The sequence below is a fragment of the Sapajus apella genome, unplaced genomic scaffold, assembly GCF_009761245.1.
Source record: "Sapajus apella isolate SASKATOON/1434 unplaced genomic scaffold, GSC_monkey_1.0 scaffold19, whole genome shotgun sequence".
Taxonomy (NCBI): domain Eukaryota; kingdom Metazoa; phylum Chordata; class Mammalia; order Primates; family Cebidae; genus Sapajus; species Sapajus apella.
The window spans coordinates 29788084-29810185 of record NW_022436959.1 but is presented as its reverse complement, the minus strand read 5'-3'; the positions used below and the strand labels follow the sequence as shown (position 1 = coordinate 29810185).

The 22102-nt window shown below is 37.7% G+C and overlaps 1 protein-coding gene across 7 annotated transcripts in view; it reads right to left on the bottom strand.

Annotated features, from left to right (window-relative positions):
* The window catches only part of COL28A1 (collagen type XXVIII alpha 1 chain), a 207582-nt gene that overhangs the window by 57051 nt on the left and 128429 nt on the right, over positions 1-22102 (bottom strand). For all 7 annotated transcript variants that reach the window (XM_032287127.1, XM_032287128.1, XM_032287129.1 and 4 more), the window contains 6 exons: positions 22029-22097; positions 19276-19347; positions 15306-15374; positions 14227-14295; positions 10786-10854; positions 10623-10691 (listed from right to left, as the gene is read on the bottom strand). In XM_032287127.1, coding sequence (XP_032143018.1) covers positions 10623-10691; positions 10786-10854; positions 14227-14295; positions 15306-15374; positions 19276-19347; positions 22029-22097 — 417 coding nt within the window. The remainder of the gene's footprint in view (positions 1-10622; positions 10692-10785; positions 10855-14226; positions 14296-15305; positions 15375-19275; positions 19348-22028; positions 22098-22102) is intronic.

Below are 22102 nucleotides of genomic sequence, written 5' to 3'. Positions count from 1 at the left end.
AAAAAAAAAAAAAAAAAATCATTGAATTGTATAGTTAAATAGGATGAATTCTATAATGCATAAAATATGCCTGAATAAAGAAATAAAAGAACCAGGGTTGGGCTTTGAACTATCTCCCAAGACCTTTCCCTTAGATCCTGTTTTGCCCATATCCTGTTACCAGCTAAACAGCTTCTAGCTTTCAACAGTGCAAAAACCATAAATTATAAGAAATGTTGAAGTCATTTTTCTAGAAAAACAGTCCATCTTTTAATTTACTTTCTACTTATAAACTCTAAAATACTTCTAGATAACACAAGGCCTTAAAAGGACGGGGGAAATTTTTAAATTGTACTTTATTACAGACTTAATTTTTTTAATGTTTACTTTCATAATTATGTATCTCTCTTTTGCTTACAGGCCACTTTTACTATACTGTCTCCATCTCTTCCACTCAGTAGTCAGCTGCTTTTAAGGCTACAGGTGCTAATTATCTCTTTAACACCTCTCTCCTACTGACTCCCATCTTTGAATGTCCCCAAGTTCCTGCCAGCTGAAAGGATCACTCCAACATCAAGAGCTCCAAGTAGAGAACATGAAAACCCTCTAGTACTTACATTTCTATTATCACTCTTTTCTTGAGTACCTCTGAAGTACCTTCAAAGGGAGTGTAAGTTCACTGCCCGAAGTTCTCCACTACACCTGACTGATTCATACAGTTTTCTACATCTTAAAAGGGAGATGTCTTATCTCTTTCAAACATTTTGACACCCTTCAACAAAACAAGTAAGCATAGTTAGATAAATTTTACCCCAAATCATTGAATGTTTTATCAGAAATAATACTCTTCTTTGCCCAGTCACCCCAACCCATCCCAGATTTGATGGCTTCCTCTCTTTCATTTCTGTTCACCTGTTCCCTTCCATGATAAGATGAGAGGTTAGGTAGGATAAATCCAGACACCATGTGCTTCCTGCTGTGCTGCAGTAGAGAATGCACCACCCTACCTACTAATGTTCTGGCCAAGAAAAAACCGAACCTGGATGTAAACACATCTCAAGATCTACCAGCTTACAATAATAGATGAAAGATGGAGAAACACAAAACACAGCACCATGAGGATATCATCAACAAATTCTCAAGGACAAATAGCACATTCACAAACTGCGAGCTAAAAACAAGGCACAAGTCAACTTTGATTAAAAGAGAGTTAAGAGCTATCTCAATCAAATGCAATGTGTGGGCATGATTTGGATCTCAGTCCAAACAAACGAATTGTAGCAAATCGATGAGACAAGCTCGAAGATTTGAATGCTGGATATTTGCTATATTAAAGAGTTGTTAATTTTTTTTAGGTTTAATAACTGTATTGCAGTCAAGTTTTTAGAAAGAGTGCTTGCATTTGAGCGGCAAATACTAAAGCTTTATATAGGTGATGTATGAATAGGATGAATTCTATAATGCATAAAATATGCCTGAATAAAGAAATAAAAGAACCAGGGTTGGGCTTTGAACTATCTCCCAAGACCTTTCCCTTAGATAATGCAGTGAGGGGAGGAGTGGAGAATACAGCTAAAACAAGATCAACTATGAGTAGATAATTGTCAAGAAAGTGTGATAAGTAAATGACAGTTCATTTCACTAGTCTTTCCACTTTTGTACATGCGTAAGAATTTTCATAATAAAATGTTTTAATACTATCATTAAAAATCCATAAACAATATCCAGCAAAAGTCTCTCCAGTAAACATGAGAAAATGTTGCTGTAATAGACCTCCTTAATAATAATTCATGATTTTAAAGATATTAAACATGGGCAAAGGGGAGGAGCACACAGGTAGATTCAACATCATTAGTAGAATTTACATGTGTTGTGTATATTATCTGGCTGTACCAAATGTTACATATTTTTTAAATACAGGGATATAGAGAGAAGGCAAGATTTTTTTTTAACAAAGTAGTATGTTTTAAGAAAAAATTTGATACTTTACTATTTAATTCATGATATTTTTCTTGTGAGAATGTAAGCTAAAACCTCCCCTCAACTAGTATTAATCATACTAATACACACACACACACACACACACACACACACACACACACACACGGGAAAGCAAGTGAGAAAAACAGTTAAAATAAGTCTCTAGTTTAGCTCAGATCAGCCTTGTCCATGCTCAGTGTTGCTATTCATTTTCTCCTTCATAGTCTCCCTTATTCAGTTCCCCCAACCCGCAACCTTTAGGAGTGTCTGAAGGCCAACTGCGATAGGACAGCTGACCTTGTAGATACCTTGCTGTTCTTTCTGTCCTGCAGCCTCAGCCAGTGAATTTCAAGGTGTGTCTATGTCATCTGTGGTGTTTCAGTGTTCACCTAAAACAAACTGTCCATACTTATCCACATAATTGTTGACACATAGCTATGTTTCACCTATCTAAATAATATTTTGTATCTTTCAAACTATGGGAAAATAATCTAATAGACTCTAAATCAAGTTTTAACATTCTGCAGATGTTAGAATTGGTCTGTAACATGACATGAGGGTTGTTCCTCAGTGTATAAGTACCATATTTTGATAGATGGGAACATTAGGCACTTAATGATCTGAGAATCCACCGAAGCAGTGTCTCTCCACTATGGTGGGGTCTTTGAAAATGATCTTTTGTTGTTCCATGGGCCATGTGTCCATGTTAGCCACCACACCTGGTGAATGTGAGCAAGAGGATTGTGGGGAGGTCTACTCAGCCACTTGCCTTATGATTTTGTCATAAGGCAGCACCATAGGTACCTAGGAAGTGTGTTAACTTGTGATATTTTCAGATATGTGGTTTATTGTCATTGGATAGAGCAACATTCACAAAAAAAGGAAATTACAATAGGTTCCTGCATAGCTGGACATAGCTTCCCACGCAACAGCTGAGGGTTGTTGGAGCCTGCAGAGGGAGCTCTTGTATTAGGAGATAATGAACAGACAGGCAAGCAAATTCTAGTTACCATTGGTAACGACATCTATCACTTTCCTAAGATGACAGCCTTACCCTTATCCCTCCTCCATGCACCCACTCTCTCAAAAGAAGAATGGACTGTTTAGATGGCATACCACTTCCTCTTGGCCCAGAAAAGGGATTCTAGATGGGAGATACTGCTTTCATTTTCACAGGAAATGGCCAAGTTTAGGACTATCTGCAGTACTTGTGTATGTGAACTTAACAAGTGATTCAGTGAAGACTACTTAGACCATAACTGCAGAATGGATAATTTTAACAACTTTAAAAACATACATCATCTTATGCCGGTTCTAAAAATCATACATTGAAGCTTTCCCTTTTTAAATGAAAGAAGAAAAAGAGGAGAGCAAACACATTCACATTCTCATTAGTAAATTCTTTACTTTGGCTAATATTAAAACTATTTTAATAAATAAATAAAAATAACATTTATCAAGTTTATTATGCAGCAGGCACTTTTCATTCATTATCTTACCTGATCTTATCAACACCAACTTACTCCATTTTACAGATAAGGAAACTGAGGCTACAGCAGGACACATGACTTGCCACTGCCATTCAAACCCAGGTATGACTCCAAAACCCATCTCCCATTTTGATGTTGGCTGGGACTAGACGCAAGACGCTAACTTTTCCATAGGCTTTCTTCCAGCTGCCATTTAATGCAAAGACCACAGCTGTTTGGCTGTGAAACTGTGAAAGTCCTTTTCCTACATTGCCAACCACACTCTCTCAAGGAGAAGAAAGAACATCCTGGATTATAAGATTCATCCTGTATGATACTGGTCCCACATGACCTACACAAGAGCCCAGCTCTCTAAGGCTTCCCTTCCCATTTTCCCTCCATTGCTATTTCTCAGTTTTGTGGTTTACTCCAACATGTTAACTGGCTTCATTCCAGATGTCCTACCTATACCAATTCTTAATCTCTCTTCTTATCCATCCTACAATGTGCTTGATTTGGCAGAGTGATGCATAATATGGCTACCACCACTAGTTATATTTTCATATGTTAGAATTCATAAAGATGTTTTATGTACATTATTCTATTAATTTATCAGAATAAACCTGTGAAGTAGGCATTATTATCCCAAATCACAGATAAGAGTGCTAAGCCTCAGGAAGACTAAATGAATTGCTGAGGTCACACAGCTAATAAGTGGCAAGGTTTCAAGGTGGAGCAGTGACAAGGAAACAACCCATCATACCTTATGGGTTTTCTAAAAATATCAATACAATATTTGAGGAAATAATCAGCCCATTAGATTATTTTCCTCCCCCTCACACGCCACCCCCCCACACACTAATGAGGCTTTAATCATTCTCTCTCCCTTTGTACCAGCTAAGTTCCTGCCACTCTTTGAGAAGATGGTGGAAGCAAGATATTCTTGTTCCAAAAGTGGTTTCATGCTTTTCTACTTGGGGACAATAAAAGCAAATTAAATTCACTGTGAAAGAATCAGCCTCTTAAGGATGTTCCAAAGAATGGTACTCTAAAGATTCTGCTAAATGATGAAACTGAGGAATGACTAGGTTTTAAAATAAGATAAAAGTCAGAGTGATGACAGCAGCTGCTTAATATTTCTTTCTTTCTGGTTTTTAAATAAAATTAAGAAATAACTACTCCAACTACCACAAACATAGGCAGAACTCTGGAAACAATTATGTAATTCCACCTAGGTCATGAGTTAGAACCTCTTAAATACCTCACTCATAGTAGTCAGAATGTCAATGGAAGTTTTAGAGTCTTTATTCTTGGCATATGCACAGACAAGCCAGATATTGGCAATGTATAATGATTACTGAATGACCATTGTCACGTGACTCAGTCATTTCTCACTGACACCCTTTAATATGAATAGGAAGATGGTACCAACTGTCAGCATGATCATCATGCAGATGAGAAAATAATTACACAGATGCTAGAAAATGATCTTTTGTTGTTCCATGGGCCATGTGTCCATGTTAGCCACCATACATGGTGAATGTGAGCAAGAGGATTGTGGGCAGGTCTTACTCAGCCACGAAAGTTCTCAAATTGCTATCACATTTCCTCTCAAGTATTTTTTTACCTTTAAATTTCAAAGTATTTTAAAGCATTTTCAATTCCTTGAATCAATTTCTCTCCTAAAACTTTAATATTCACCCCAAAACCGCTGATAATTTTAAAACTTCTTGTTGATTGTTTTTTACTTTTCTCAAAATCAACTCATCAGAGATAAGCAAATGATTGCCTTTTGCCAAGAACTTCATTGAAGAAGAAGAGTCTTTCTTATTTAGCTTGGTTAGAAACCTTGAAAACAGAAACATTGATACTGCCCTTATGACAGGGAGAAGAGCAGGCTGTCTTGTACTGAAACTAAATATAATTTTCCACTGGGAGAAAGTTCCTCCAAGTCTGCATGATTAAAAATAAAAATGTGTTAATGGTGATGTGGGCGATGAATGTTAAGGGGATTTACCGTGTGTCTCCAGGGCTGAAGTGAGTGTACATACTCATGCGAAGAGAAATACAAAGCTAGGAAAGCAGCAAGGAGAGATGAAAGCAATACTGAAAGTCCTGAGGTGAACTGGAGTGCAGCTCAGATTTGAGAGATCAGGCATGGAACTGCATTGAGGAGTAACCTTGAAAAGTCACCTTTTTCTGGTCTGGGATATGACTCTTTATGAAACCTCTGGGTCAAACTGCCTGGCATCTAAACTTTGTATGGCTCTGGCTTTAATTAGTTCTGTTTTGGGCTGATTGTTCAGCCTGAGGCAATTTTGCAATCATGTTACAGGGAGGTAGCTTTCTTCAAGTACACTTTGGAATTATGGGCCCTTAACCTCATTATTAAGTCTGTAACCTAGGCTAGCCCTCCTTGTTGGACACTGTTCAAAATGGAGTTCCTTGTCCAGTCTATGTCTGCCAATGGAATCCACACATTCCTAATGTATCTCTATGTGAATCAGTCCTCTGTTCCACCATGCCTGTTGGTGGAGTGTACATATGTGAGCCATTGCAGAGAACAGAGGGGCAATTCAGATGCTGGGAACATTTTTAGAATAATGATACTCGGTGGAATTCTACATAGACTTGCATTTTATTACTATGGGCCAGTTTTGTCAAATAAAGCATTTATTTACAATACGCAAACATGTAAAGTTACTGAAAATTATTTAACTCTTTTGGGTTTTAGGTTTATGCTTCTCTTTACTGTTTACGTAATTTAAGTTTTGACAATAGAAAAGAGAAACAATCCAATTGCACACAAAACTGCCTAAATAGAAGATGGACAGCATAGGAGATTGGGCATCTGTGGATCAGGGAGTCACCCTTTCTGCTCTAATTGATTCATCCATTTAGTTTTTCATTCATTCATCCATATCCATAGCCCCTCTCATATACAAAAAAAAATATAGCATCAAAAATGTGCACATTGTAAAGAGGCAAGTTGTTCAACTTGTCTGGTCCTTCATTTCTTCATCTATAAAACAGGGGGACTGTTAAAAATGTCATAATATTCTGGAAATACTTAGGTAATATATAATCATTGTAATAATAGGAGTAATTATACCTGTAATAACAACAACAATCCAACAAGTCTTTTCTGCCCACAGACTTATGCCAACAACTTGATGGTTAAGAGGTCCTAACCCCAAATCCAGATCTCCTCTGTGCAAAGATCAGCCTAAGTTCAACCACTCCAAGGCTTTGGAGAGGGTCATAGCTTTCCTTGTGATGATCCAGCTTCCTGAAAGGGCCCGAAAAAAGCTAAGAGAGGGGCGTGGCAGGCTGCACCTGCCCTTAGGGAACTCAGGAGATCCACTACTTATATTCCTTTTCTATGAGGCCAGAAATAAACTCTTATACTCAGGCACATCAGGAAATCAGCCCTTGGGCTACATGTACCTTATGAAGCTTTGGGGGTAAAAACACAGGAGCAGAGTTATCTGCAGCTTCTCAAAGAGAAATGAGATGTATGGCATGTTTGTCCTTAAATTATAAGAAGTTCTCTTAATATCTAAGGCTCCAGTGAAGAAAAGCAGGCAGTGATGGGTAGGGTCTTGGAGCTTGGCTTCCCCATCAATAAGCCAGGAGATTGGATTCAGGAGTGAGGACACTGGATGAAGGCTTCCCACTTAGCAAGAAACCAAATTATCAGTTCCTCTTCCCAGCATGTTTCAAATGTGAGTTTAAAAACTATATCTACTCTCTCCTTCAAAGTCGTAGTTTTTATCAGAATTTTTGAAATATTTCAGAAAGTCTTGCCAAATTTGATTTAAATTAAAGGTAAGTGTATCTAGAAGGATGATACCCACAGATATCGTAGGGAATTTTTCTACTTGGAAAAAAGCCATGGAGAACCACAAGGGTGCTAGATGTGAGGGACTGCTTTTTATATGTTTTGAAACACAGAAGCTTTGAGTTTAACATCTGTGTCATATGCTAAACACATGTGACCTTAACTAAACAGCACAAAAACCCACCATAAATTCATTGTCAACCTTAATGGTTTCCTCATTTCAAAACACATTTGTTTTGTAAGTTAATGCCTTAAGGCCACAATTTTAAGGTGACTACACAAAGCTTAAATGAAAAACATATCAGGATCTTTATGGCTATACTACCACACACACACACACACACCGTTTCTCTGTCATTTTAATTCAAAAAGGGAGAAATTTTGCACACATTTGGGTCCTGTGTTTCTGTTGCCACGGACAATTTTTGCTATTTCCAGAATTTCCCCTCCACTTTACCAAGCCAGAAGGGCCAAGTTAACTGGAATTATCTTCCTTTCTTTGCCAGTTTCTGTCTATGAATCTCTCTCTCTCTCTCTCTCTCTCTCTCTGTCTCTCTCTCTCCCTCCCTCCACCCCTAGTGCTCTGTGTATATTTGTGTGCGTGTGTGTGTTTCCAAAAATTTTCTTCAGAAAAAAAGGCCACATTGAGATATTGAAGCTTCTGTAAAAAAAAAGTAGAGATAATTTTTAAAGTTACTTAAAAGCTGGCATTTACTTTTAGACTTTCCTTTATTTTCAAGTTTATGACCCAAGTTCCCTTGATTCTAAAACCAGCTCACTCTCCTAACATCTCCATCCAGGGCTAGAGAAATTCTGAACAACACAATTTCCATGGGAAGAAACAAGAGGCAATGGAAGGAAGGAAAAGCAGCTGAGAGGGAGCGGGGCAGACAGGTAGGTCCTAGCTAGTACTTTTTTGCTTGAGTTCTGCCTGCAGCTGGAAGCAAACCGTGGACCGCTGCTTCCACTCAGCCTCCCATGTGGGCTCCACAGATCATGAGAGTTTCACTTCAGATACATCTTCTGGCAGCATATTAGCCATTTCAAAAAACAATAGACAAGATGAAGTTTTGGACACCTTGTTTCTCACCTTTTTCCCCCTAAAATGTAGATGAAGGCATATCAAGGGACTTTTGGAGGAAAATGGCATATGACATCATTTAGTAAATGTTTTAGTCTGTATCTTAGAAAATCTGAGTGAAATATTCACAAGAATTGGGTTTTTTAATTTTTTTTTTTAATGGAGTCTCGCTCTGTCACCCAGGCTGGAGTGCAATGGCGTGATCTCAGCTCACTGCAACTTCTGTCTTCTGGATTCAAGCAATTCTCCTGCCTAAGCCTCCCAAGTAGCTGGGATTACAGGTGTGCACCAGCATGGCTGCCTAATTTTTTAATTTTTAGTAGAAACGGGGTTTTACCATGTTGGCCTGGCTGGTCTCGAACTCCTGACCTCAGGTAATCTGCCCACCTCAGCCTCCCAAAGTGCTGGGATTACAGGCAAGAGCCATCATACCCAGCTAATTTTTTAATGTTTTTATCTGTGCCTAAGTGCCTGTCTTTATTATTATTGCTCAATGTAAAGTAGTAACATAATTATATCATTTAATATAACATCATGTCTACTTACATAAAAAATTTATAATAATCTACTCTGTGAAAACATAATTGATCACATTTCCATTGGAATATACACATTCCAGTATATATTTAATATACTTCATTTCATGTCTCATTTTAAATAGAAATAAGCTTCTACCTCCCTAACTAAAGAAATATTCAATATACAAGTTCTTACCATCGCTTCAGAGCAGAAAATAATGAGGTCTACCTATTGAATTTATCTTTCTTCTTTTTTTTTAATTTTAGCATTTTGACAGCTGCTATGCCTTAAAGAAAAAAGAATACATCAGTACCCAAATTTGGTGCAGTTTACTGATACTGCCGAGCCTTATTCAAGGATCTGATGTAGTTCTGAGTCAGACTAAGCCAGATCCTTTATCAGAGCACCTGAGGTTCATCCTCTCTGTACAGTGGACACAGCACTATCAGATATATTCTTACTGAACTTTCATCATTACCCCTAGAAGCAGAGATGGGGCAGGTATCAAGATTTCCCCTTAAATATGATATTTAGTGCCTTGTGTCTCCAATCTTTTATTCTACCTGGGAGAGAGCAAAGAGGCACTTCTAAGTTTTGTGGCAGGGGCAAAAACCAAGAGAAGAGGTTGGCATTAGCACATACAATATCTTTTCTCTCTAGTGACCTGAAAACAATCATAAACTAAGTGATATATTTCAAAACAAAAAGTTTTCCTTTAGGGTAATATTGATCATTTATTCATTTTCCATTCATTCAACAGGTTATAGAGCTCCTATTGAATGGTAACCTAGTTCTGGTGACATGAAATTAGGAGGAAGCAAAGCAAAAATCCTGCCCACGGGGAGAAATGACAGAAGCTGCAGAAATGACAGAAGCTGCAGTTGGGGCATGAAGGGTGTTCAAGGCCATGGGAAGTATTCAAAGTCTGCTCTGAGTACAAAGAGAAGCCACCAAGGTGTTTCTAGGAAGGAATGTTATATGGTCTGATTTATGGTTTTAAAAGACCACTGTTGCTACTAAGTTATAGGAGGACAGAGGTGAGATAGAGGGAAGAACAGTGAAGAGGCTATTTTTACAGCCCAGGTAAGAGATGACATAGTCTGCTTGGCTGAAGCAGAAAGAGAAAAGGAGCCAGAGCTGAGAGTAATTTTGACAGTAGCATTGATAGGAGTTACTAAAGGACTAGGCATGGAGGAAGGAGACGGAAAGGAAGAGATCAAGGATGATGCTTAGTCCTTCTGACTTGAGCATGGGAGAGCCATTTGCAGGGTCACAGGGCAAAAATCAAGGATTTTATTTTATGTTAAATTAGAGATGTTTGTGAGAAGCCCAAGAAGGGATACATGATAAGAAACTAGATACATGAGACCAGATCTTAAGGGAGAAAATATAGGTATTTGGAAGCCATGAATGTGTGGACAGTGATTAATGCCATGGGGCTGGATGAGAGTACCTAGGGAAAGAGTATGGCTAGAGGAGAGAGGAGGGCTCTGACTTGAACCCTGATGTTGATATAAGAAGAGGAAGCAGCAAAGGAGTGTGAGTTGCTATCAGAGAAGGAGGAGGCAAACCATAAAGTTAGTCTACATGTTCAGATTAGTTCCCCAGAAGTCCATAGATAAGGGCAAATAACTTTATCAATTATTCCAGACACCTCTAATTTTCTATCTGATAAAATATTTCATCTTTACCAAAATCGCCTACCTATAGGCACACTCTTGGAAGCTAGTATGTTGCCTACTTTAAATCTCACCTTTGCTCCAGTGTCTCCCACTCCACGTAAACCCATCGGCCCAGGGGGTCCTGGTAATCCTCGAGGTCCCTGAGATGACATAGTAAGGGAGCGAGTGAGCATCCGTGTTGTATACAACACTCAAAAGGAAGGGAGGAAGTGAAGAAAAAAATGTCCCACTTACAGGCACACCAGGATAGCCATCGCCTTTGAGTCCTGGAGCACCCACTGGTCCCTGAGGGCCTTGAACACCCTGGGTAAATTCCAACATCAGTGAAATCATGAGACTCAATGATAAAACACCTGGTTAATCTTAAGCATAACACCAACTCAATATGCCAATGGTAGATTTCTAACCCAGGACTTACAAAATGATTTATTGCTAATATTTTAATTTTTTAAATAATAAATTTTTAGTGCATTGTAAATCAAGGAGAAGTATAAAAAAGAAAATTTAGTAAGCACAATGTGAGATGAATAGAAAATAATACATAGCAAAATTTTGAGTATGGAATAACTAGAGTTTCCTATTGTTGTGTTAAATCTATTGTCTTCATTAATGGGGCCCGAATTATATGGGGAATAAGTAAAGCCAGATGAAAATAAAAACACATTAATTTTTCAAAAACAAGTTATGAAGGGATAGAGTTTGTGATTCATATCTTGAGACCTAGGAAAAAGTTGTAAATATTGTTTTACAGTGATGACCTTAAGTATCTAAAACTTTTAGTAGCAACCCTTAGTATCCTATAGAAAGAGCAGGAAGGGGTGATTACTGTCCTTTGGATGACAGACTTTATTAAGACTTATAACTCTCTCACAAACAGAAATCCAAAAAATTTCTGACAAAAGTAAAATGGGGGGAGAGAAAAAAATTAAGAAGAATCTTTTAGAAGATTACCTACAAGTCCATTAAACTTATATTTAAAACTTACAATACTTCATTTTACAACACATTCCGCTAATCTGTTATTGGTTGATAACTCTTGCAACAGCCCTTGTCAATATCAGCCCTGGTTTTGATAAAGAGCTGCTCATGTTTTAAAATATTTATGGTTTTTCTTTATATTGGTAGGAAACTTTAACAACAGGCAGACTTTTGTTTTCCAAGAATGGAGAAAGAAAGTAGCAGGACTCTTAAGAACTTTCCTTACATGCCAGCAAACTTGGAGATCAAACTGCCATTATTCCAAGTGAAAACACTGCCCAAAGTCCAACTCCCAAAACCTATTCTCAACTCTACTCCAATAAATGAATAATTGATTTGGAAATGGGAAAAAAATTTACATGCTCTTTAAGCACTCAGAAAGTTTATTTTAAAAACTATGAATGCAACAGCTGTTTTTTTCCTGTTAAACTGAAAGGCTGTTTTTATGTGGTTAACTTTCTTAAGAATGATCATCTTTAGGAAATATGTGGCCACTTACAAAAATTTAATGTGCTATTCATTATCAGCAAAAACTCAAGGTGGTGTTTTAAAGTTGAATGAGAGAAAGGAAGCCCATGGTCTTCAGGAAGGTAAATATTGGTGAATTCCAGCTACAAGAAACTGGTCACTTCTCAGAACCAATTGTTTATACTATTCCAACCACATTTAAGGTTAAAGCTCTAAACATTGACATATGAAACTTGTCCCAAAATAAGTTTTCCTCTTATCTCCACGTTTATACAAGGAGAGGGCCATCAATAAAATAAAGCAGTAACTGCTCCCTGGTTGAGTTAAAAGGAAAAGAACACTGGAATCAAAATTTATTTTTCAGTTTTTATTTCTATAGCCCAAACTTGCAACAAATTATCGGCAGCTGCTCTTGTTTAACATCTGACACCACAGTGGAGGGAAAAACCATTAAAACACTCACAGTTTATCAACATCCTTTTTCTAGAGATCTTTGTCCTCGCTTCTGCAAAAATTTCAGGTAGCTTTTTACTTCTGTTATTAATAAGAAATATCAAGGAGCAAGAGGAGGTGTGGTATTTATTTTGGATTCCTTACTGTATTTTTATAGATGGAATTTTGCCACTTGGCTTTTCTGCACTGGATTTAAGGAAATGTCCTACAAAGTGATTTACTTCAAAGTATTTCTCTCATTCAATAGAAATTAGGGCAAAAATAGAAACGTAGTATTTTGAAATCAGCTTTAGTGGCTGTCTGGGAGACCCCTGAAGTATTACACAAAATGAAATTAATGTGCTAAAACTTCCACCAGACATTCAAAGGTGTGTATGACTCTCCAAAAACTGAAAAACTAATGAACTAGGGAACAACGACAGAAAGAGTACCATTAGAGTCCAAGGGAGTAGCAAAATGCTTGGATGAGGAGGCAAATATCTTTAAATACCATCACCTATGATACCTAATAATCATCAGCGGGAAACAGGTGGGGCCTATAAACTCTGACAGCACATTTAATTGGGTTGTATTCCTACTGCAAATAGAAGTAGACAGAGAGAGATGTATAAATCATGAATTGTGACTTCACAGCTATCAATTTATTAAAATTGTCATGCAGAAGTAATTGATCAAGGTCATATCTGTAGTTTTCACACCAGAAAATTTGCTCTTGTTTCCTTGAGTTGTCTATATAGCTTGTGTTTCTAAAGAGACTGGTCTACATAGTTTGGGCTACCTTGGGATCTGGGGGAAGCAGATGAACAATTTGTCCAAGTTTGCCCAAGATTTTCCCAGTTTTAGCCCTCAAAGTCACGCGTTCCAGGAACCCCTTCAAGTCTGGGCAAACCAGGGCAGCTGTGACTCTAGCAGGGAGGACTGACTGTTAAAGCCAGAAGAACAGGGAGGCTCAAGATTCTCCCTTTACTTTTAATAAGAACCACTCCAATTTATGTCAGTTTTACATAACAGGTTTTGTATCATATTTTATTTAAAAGATGACTCCATGTTTTCTTCTTTTAACTTTGAAAGTCATCAATTTAGTACTTGAACCCTTTTATCTAGATGAGACAACTTAATATGGAAGCACATAAGCAAGCTTCAAAGCTATGTAACAACATGCTATTGATTTAAAAAGTGCTAATTATGGGGCCCTGAAGCCTGTCTTCATAAACAGATCTGCTGGTTGATACCCAGGAATGTTATAAATGCTAAATTTTGCTGTGATGCTGGGTATAGTGTGAGAAGGAAAATGGTGCTTCGTTGCCATGAAAAACCACATACGATTACAGAAACATAGTTTCTTCTTAATTATTTGTATTTCCCTTTGAAATAACTCCAAAGGATGAATAAATTAAAGCAAGAAATTTTTACTCAACAACGCTTCCAAGGAGAGATGATTCTTTGGACAATGTTTTGCAGAACGGATACTTTAGGCATTAACATGTAAATGAAGAAGCCAGAGGCCATTTAATTTCTTGTATCACAGACAGTGCAAAAGAGCATTTTCAAACAATTATCTAATAAGCAAAAATTTAACCATAAGAGCTATCTTTCCCACATGTATGAAAAATAACTATGTGACTGCTTATTTTTTAATAAAAGGGAATAGCTATATTCTTACATTTTAGTTCATCAATGTAGAGACTTTGCAAGTAGAAAAATCGACTTATGCATTAAATCTACCTTCGTTTATTTCAAATACAGAAAAACAAAAAGAACATGAATAAAGCATACCTTTGGTCCTCGAATAGAAAGTCCAGGTTCTCCTTTAAATCCAGGCATCCCAGGTCCTCCTCTATCTCCCTGTACATTTCAAATAACATTTCACAGGCTACAGTTGTGCAAGAAACCACATGACACATAGCAAAAAAAGAGTATTGGCCACTCTCTATAAAGAGCTTAATCTGTCCATCTCTGACCTTGAGATAGTATATTCTTCAAACATATTTGAGGGGAATTTCAAATCCTAAGTAAACAACACCTGTCAGTAAAGACTATTACTGCTGTTAGGAGAAAGTCCATTGAAATAATACGTGGCAATTCAGACTCAAATATTTAAACTTTAGGTAAGAATGGCCATTCCTAAAGTCTAAAAATTTGAGTCTGAATTGCCACGTATTATTTCAATGGACTTTCTCCTAACAGCAGTAATAGTCTTTACTGACAGGTGTCAGTGAAGACCAGGTGCAGTGGCTTACACCTATAATTCAAACATTTTGGGAGGCCAAGGCAGGTGGATCACTTGAATCCAGGAGTCTGAGACCAGCCTGGCCAACATAGCGAAATCCTGCCTCTACTAAAACTACAAAAATTATTCAGGTATGGTGGCACACCTGTAATCCCAGCTACTTGGGTGGCTGAGGCAGGAGAATCACTTGAGCTCAGAAGGTGGAGGTTGCAGTGAGCCAAGATCGCACCACTGCCCTCCAGCCTGGGGACAGAGTGAGACTCTGTCTCAAAAAACCAACCAACCAACAAACTTGAGTGGATATCTCTTCTGCTAGACTCTTCAATTACAAATCCCGGTGGATTCTTCTGAATAAATGTACTAAATTCTTACCTGCATTGGGGTTTAGGATTTGGAAAAGGTAAAGAAGGGTAAAGTGACAAGCTTGGGACTAGGAGCACAAAATCTGGTTTTAGTCCTAACTCTGCTGCTGGCTGCAGTTTGCTTATCTGTGAAGTTTCAGAGTTGAACTGAATCATTTCTAAGCATTTTCCAAAACTAAAATTCTAGTTCACTGATACCATGATTTTTTTTCTCCAACTGCCAAAGGGTCAAGAAAAAGAAAATAATTCCCAAAAATATATACCTTTGGCCCAGGTGGTCCAGGAATTGATGTTCCAGGCATTCCAAAGGGGCCCATAATGCCCGGTTCACCCTTAAAAACAGCAAAATGCTCAGTTCATTTCAAGCAGAGAAAGCACACATAGAGACAATATTAAGAAGAGTATAGAAATGTCTGCAGATTTTTAAATAATATTATGACCTCTACCTGCTTCAAAGACCAATGTGAAAATAATTTAAGCATCTTTTGTAAACCACTGCTAAAGTATTGACTAGTAAGATTTCGGTGCTTTTAAATAAATACGTTCAATTAATTATTGAAGGTTAAGAAAAGTTTAGCTCTTGTGTATCCTTTTATTAGCTAATAAAAATTATGCAATTCATGGTGCTTCCCTTTTGTGTTGTATGCTGGGAAGTTCAGAGAGAAATTTTTTTTTCAACATAACAATTATCTTTAGCAAATGTTTTAGAGTGTGCTTCTAGGTAATAACTCTTTTTTCTTTGTTGTTTTATTTTAATGGCCCAAGGCATAACAGTCTTCCATTCTCTGTTATCTCACATCCTTTTTGAGAAGTAGAACCCCTAGGGGCTGGGCGCAGTGGCTCACACCTGTAATCCCAGCACTTTGGGAGGCCAAGGCAGGCAGATCACTGAGGTCAGGAGTTTGAGGCCAGCATGGCCAACATGGCAAAACGCTGTCTCTACTAAAAATACAAAAAATTAGCCGGGCATGGTGGTGTGTGCCTGTAATCCTAGCTACTTAGGAGGCTGATGCAGGAGAATTGCTCAAAGCCAGGAAGCGGAGGTTGCGGTGAGCTGAGATCGCACCCCAGACCTCCAGCCTGAAAAAAAAAAAAAATTTTTCCAAAAAAAAAAAAAAAAAAAAAAAAACAAGAAGTTAGAAAGCCTATGATTTTTTAAAATGACATTTTTAATAGAAAATTTTAAACATTTGGTGGGAGAGGTATCTAATATTTAGTTAGAGTCTGAAAGACTAAATCTAGAGCAACAGGCAATTCTTCTGTTCCATCTGGATCTAGACCAGTGATTCTCAAATTTTAAAGAGCAGAGAAATTATCAGGAAAGTTTGGTAATGTGTAGTCCTGGGTTCAAACTCCAGAGATTCTGATTCGATAGATCTAGAGGCCAGGGCCCGGGATTATTAATTTTTATTAAGCACCCCTAGTGAAAAACACTATTCCAGAGCAATTGTCACTGCCTACCACAAGGCGTTCCAAATGACCCACTGGGCTATAAGAAGAAAATATTACAATTTATCTCTATATTTTTATCTCATTTATTAACATTTTAATTATTTATATAAATTCATATTAGTATTATAGTTTATTAATAAAAATTACAATTAAAAAATTAAAAATCTGTGGAGTGTGATCAAAATTTTACTGGAAGGATTTATAATCAAAATAGTTTGGAAACTACTTCTCTAGAGTAGGCAGGCCAAATCCAGCCCATCCCTGGTTTTATATAGCCGTGAGCTATGAATAGTTTTCACATTTTCAAGTGGTCATTATACAAGTAACTACATAATATATTCAATTTTGCCTCTTGGGCCACAGAACCTAAAATATTTACTATCTGGACCTTTACCCAAAAGAACCCACAAAAACCCACTGTGGAGATGAGTTGAGGAAAATGAGCTATTTCTATGCTATGTCTAAACCTGATCCTCTAGGTTCTCAGACTGCTGACTAATCTTGCCTCTGCCTGACTCATGTCCTTTGAAAATTCAATCACGTGAGCCTCCTATTCAGTTATGCTGCTTCCTCCAGCAGGGACTCATCAGTTATATTCAGCAGTGATGACCCCTGCCCAAGGCCATAATCATCTGCAGAGCTGAGGCCTCCCACTATATTGATTAGCCAATACAACAAACAGGCCAGGCACACTGGTCGACTGGGACCCAATTCATGCCATGGCATGTATCTGCCTGTCCTTAAATCCAAACCTGGAAGGCCAATGGCACAGGACAAAGGAAGAATTGGGAAACACAATAAACCCCCATCCAAGCTTTGACAAAGGAACAGTACATGAACCCGTTAAAATTCTTCACTAAAACCAAAGGAAAAGCAAAATTATGTCTCTAGATTTAATTTGTTCTACTTTTTTTTTAAAAAAGAGATCAATTACTTTTAAAATATGAAAAGTATCATGGAAAGTATACAATTATCTTAAAGACCCTGTATTAAGGGATGATTATGCTTTAACATATGGCAATTCTTCACTTCATCTTTAAAAACAGTTTTATTTCAAAACACAGAAAACTGTTCACTTTGAAATAGAGTAGGACATAAAGAGTAATCTGTTATTAATACTAATACAACATATTTGTTGCATAGTGGCACTTCTCATAATGTGCTTCTTGAGCTCCCTGGAGCACAGGGCATTTACTCATGAGAAGTACAGATTCCTGGGCCCACTCACCTACTGAATCCAGATAGCTGAGGATGGTAACAAGAAATCTGGATTTGTAATAATCCCCAGGTGATACCGATGGGCAACGAATAAGTTTAAGAGTCACTGGTGTACAGATGATGTTTTATTTTGTACCTGATCTTACCTTGTCAGCACCATTTTTTTAAATTTGCAATCCCATTACTGGGTATATACCCAAAGGATTATAAATTAGTCTATTATAAAGACACATGCAGAAATATCTTCATTGCGGTACTTTTTACAATAGCAAAGACTTGGAACCAACCCAAATGTCCATCAATGATAGAGTGGATAAAGAAAATACGGCAAATATACACCATGGAATAATATGCAGCCATAAAAAAGGATGAGTTCATGTCCTTGCAGGGACATGGATGAAGCTGGAAACCATCATTTTCAGCAAACTGACACAAGAATAGAAAACCAAACACCGCATGTTCTCACTCATAAGTGGGTGTTGAACAATGAGAACACATGAACACAGGGAGGGGAACAACAAACACTGGTGCCCGGTGGGGGGGTGGGGGCGGTTGGGGAGGGATATCAGGAGGTAGGGGGATGGGAGGGATAACATTAGGATAAATACTTAATGGTGATGGCTGGGGGATGGATGCAGCAAACAACCATGGCATGTGTATACCGATGTAACAATCCTGCACAATCTGCACATGTACCCCAGAACTTAAAGTACAATAAAAAAAATTCTGCTTTTTAACCATCTGGTTCTAAAATACACTCCTTGTCTCTTTCTTACAATTAGTATCTTCCTAGAGACATGAACTCTCTTAGTTTTGCAGTTTCTCTTTCCTGACACATTCAAATGACTTTAATGGTGGGTCTCTGAGGTCAAGTCAGGACACCTGCTTAATTGCTAGCCTCACAATATCCTTCACTTCTTCCTCTGCATCCTGTTATGGACAATTTACCAGGACATAGATCCTGTACTTTCCATTTCACTATATTGATTTTTTTCTCCGAATAATTCGATGTATTGAACACTTACTATATACCAGGAAATGTGCTAAGTGCTTTATTAACTCTTTTAGTCTTCACAACAACCCTGTGAAATAGAGCATATCATTATTCTCTTTCTGTAATTGAAGTGACTGGCTCCAAAAGGTTCATGGCACAGAAGAATGCAATAAGCCTTCCGAAGAAGAGCCTTCATCATCACTGTGTTGCCTCTCAGTCTCAGGCTTTTGGGTTGTTTAGCAAAGTGAGATTATGAAGAACTGACTATCTCCTGTAGTCCCAATTTTATCCCAACTTCTGAATATTCACTTGTTACTAGAGAGGATTGACAGACAAATTAGAAACATAAATATTTCTATGAGTATTACATATGTTATGCAATCTATTCCATTCTATTATGGTCTGGGAATAGCATGTTTTCTATAGTTTTATTTTTTTTTTGAGTTTTTGTTATGTATTTGTTAGAAAAGAAACAAGGAATCAAATTTTCGGTGGAAATCTAATACTCTATTAAAACCAGACGCAAATACAAACTCCTCAAAGCATAAGTCAGAATACAAGAAACATACCTTTGGTCCTTCGGGCCCTGGAAGTCCCCTCTGTCCTTGATTTCCTTTGCTCCCTTTCTTGCCTTCATCACCCTAACAAAATAATTATGAAAATACAGATATTGTATTATCAACCTCCCCTAACCTAGTAAGGACTATAGCAGAGCCAGATTCTCAACTAATACCAATTTAAAATGGTGTTCCCTAAGCACAGCTCTGTTGTGCAGGATTTGTCAATGTTCTTGAGGAGATCACATGACTTCAGATTGTTCATCCTTTACTATTTATTCAATATGATTTGGTATTTTTAAAAATGTAAGTTCTATATCTTTCTTTTGGAACTTTTATTTGAATTTATAGTTCCTTTGCACCCTTGGTCTATTAACAGATGGCTCTGAAATATTCACAGTTTCAGAAATGAGAACTATCTATGCTTTTTCATGCTGTTTTTCCATTTTTCTATTTTAGGTTTACAACATGAAATGAGACATTTTAAAAATCACAGCCCTATTTCTTCCTCACTGGGGAGTCTAATTCTTTCCCCAAAAAGAGACCAATAGTTTTATTGGCAGGAAGATGCTGAGCATTAACCTGGAACAGAGCTAGAAACTGCCTACTGGCTGTTCCCCAGCATGGTTATGTAAAACAGTACTCCCCCAAAAGAATTCCTTTACCTTCAAAACTATCTTTCAAGTAGGGTTCAACTTCAATGCACCATATCCAGGGATGTAGCTCAACAAATGAAAATTCCATGGTCTGCAGCTGAGGCTATTTAAATATTTGTGATATAAGTGACTATACCATGGTTTTTAAAGCTGAGCAACAGAATCACCCGGAGGGCTTGTTAGAACACAGATTGCTGGGCCCTCCACCCAGAGTTTCTGATTTAGTAGGTCTGCACTGAGGTCCAAGCATTTGCATTTTTTTTTTTTTTTTTTTGAGACGGAGTTTCTCTCGTTACCCAGGCTGGAGTGCAATCGTGACCTCGGCTCACCGCAACCTCTGCCTCCTGGGTTCAGGCAATTCTCCTGCCTCAGCCTCCTGAGTAGCTGGGATTACAGGCACGTGCCACCATGCCCAGCTAATTTTTTGTATTTTTAGTAGAGACGGGGTTTCACCATGTTGACCAGGATGGTCTCGATCTCTTGACCTCGTGATCCACCCACCTCGGCCTCCCAAAGTGCTAGGATTACAGGCGTGAGTCACCGTGCCCGGCTAAGCATTTGCATATTTAACATTCCCAGATGATGCTGATGCTGCTGGTTCAGGGACCACATTTGAGAATCACTGGACTATATACTAAGGTCATCAGCAAAGCAGGCATTTCACTAAGAGATGACCTCCTGTAGAATCCACAGAGGTTTCCATGGTCCACACTAATGGACAGCGAGACACAGGTGTAAAAAACAACAACAACAACAAAAGCAGTTGAATATCCAAATATCTTATTTTCACTTACCAGTAGAGACAAAACTCAACCACAACTATTTATTTTCTTCCCTCCACTATCACTAATTTAGGTTATTGACATAAATCACCCCAGAAATCAACAGCAGGAACCCAATTAAATGTAATAAATCACCAGCACATGTTCCTACCACTTTTCTCCAACAGCCTTCCATAAGCCACAAGTCACCTTAAGCCACAAATCCAGTAGCCTCTCTTTCCAATGCACATTCTCCTTACTTTATTGATGGCATCTGATACCACCCATTGCTTTCATCTTGAAATCCTTTCTCCTTGGCATCCCTAACATGCTACCATTCTGCTTATTCTGTTGAGTGCTCATTCTCCAGCTACCACACAATGTGGGACTTAAACCTCAACTCTCTTCCTGAGAGACATCGTTTATTCTCATAGCTTCAAATATTGACTACGAGTGCCTAGTTTCCAAAAGCACATCCTAAAAATATTAGTTCTCCTGAATGTTAGCAGACTGGCATTTCTAAAAGTGTATTTTGCATGATGATGTTATCCCCTCCACCTCACCCAAAAAGGGTCCCATTGTCTGGTAAATCAATATGTAAAAATGTTTAAAAGTCTACAAATATATTTAAATTTCATATCTTCATATTTAGGATTAAGGATTCAATTTTAGTGAGTATCTTCACAAGACATCAATTACTTATTTTAGTAGAATTATGAATAGAACACTAGTAAGAATACAAATTTTACATTTACTTGTATATAATCCATAAAAATCTTTACATGGGAATCGATAACTGCACATAAAAATTGTAGGATGATCTGGAATCTTAGAGGCTGTAGGTTATGTTACTAGTGGTGTTATCCTGATGAATTTGTATAGTCTCATCTTAACGTACAAAGATGTTATTCAACTAGCATTTCTACAGAGTTTAAAATAAATTTATGCCAAGTCATGAAGTGAAATGTCCATTTAACAAGGTGATATTTCTTATTATTGTGTGAGATTTTATAAAGAAAATTTATGGACTGTCAAATCTCAGCGACATATCTCAAGGCTTCTTTTCTTTCCTATGTGTTTTTTAAATGTCGACCTGAACATTTATTGAGAAAACATGTGTTAAGCTCTTCTATATGCCGGGGCTTACGATAGATGTTAGGAAAATAAAAATGAATTATACATGCTTGCTGTCTTCCAAAAGCTTCCAAGATAGTATTCATACTTCTAAGCCAGACATAAACACATTTGACATAGCAAGAATAACAATCAAATTTCTCCTAAGTTGGCTCCTCAGTATGAGGACCAGAACACAGACAGGCTGCTTCCTCCAACACTGTCATTTCCATACCTTGGGGCCGGGCTGCCCTTTTCCAGGTGGTCCTTCTGGGCCTCTTGCTCCCGGAAGCCCCGCTTCTCCCTAGA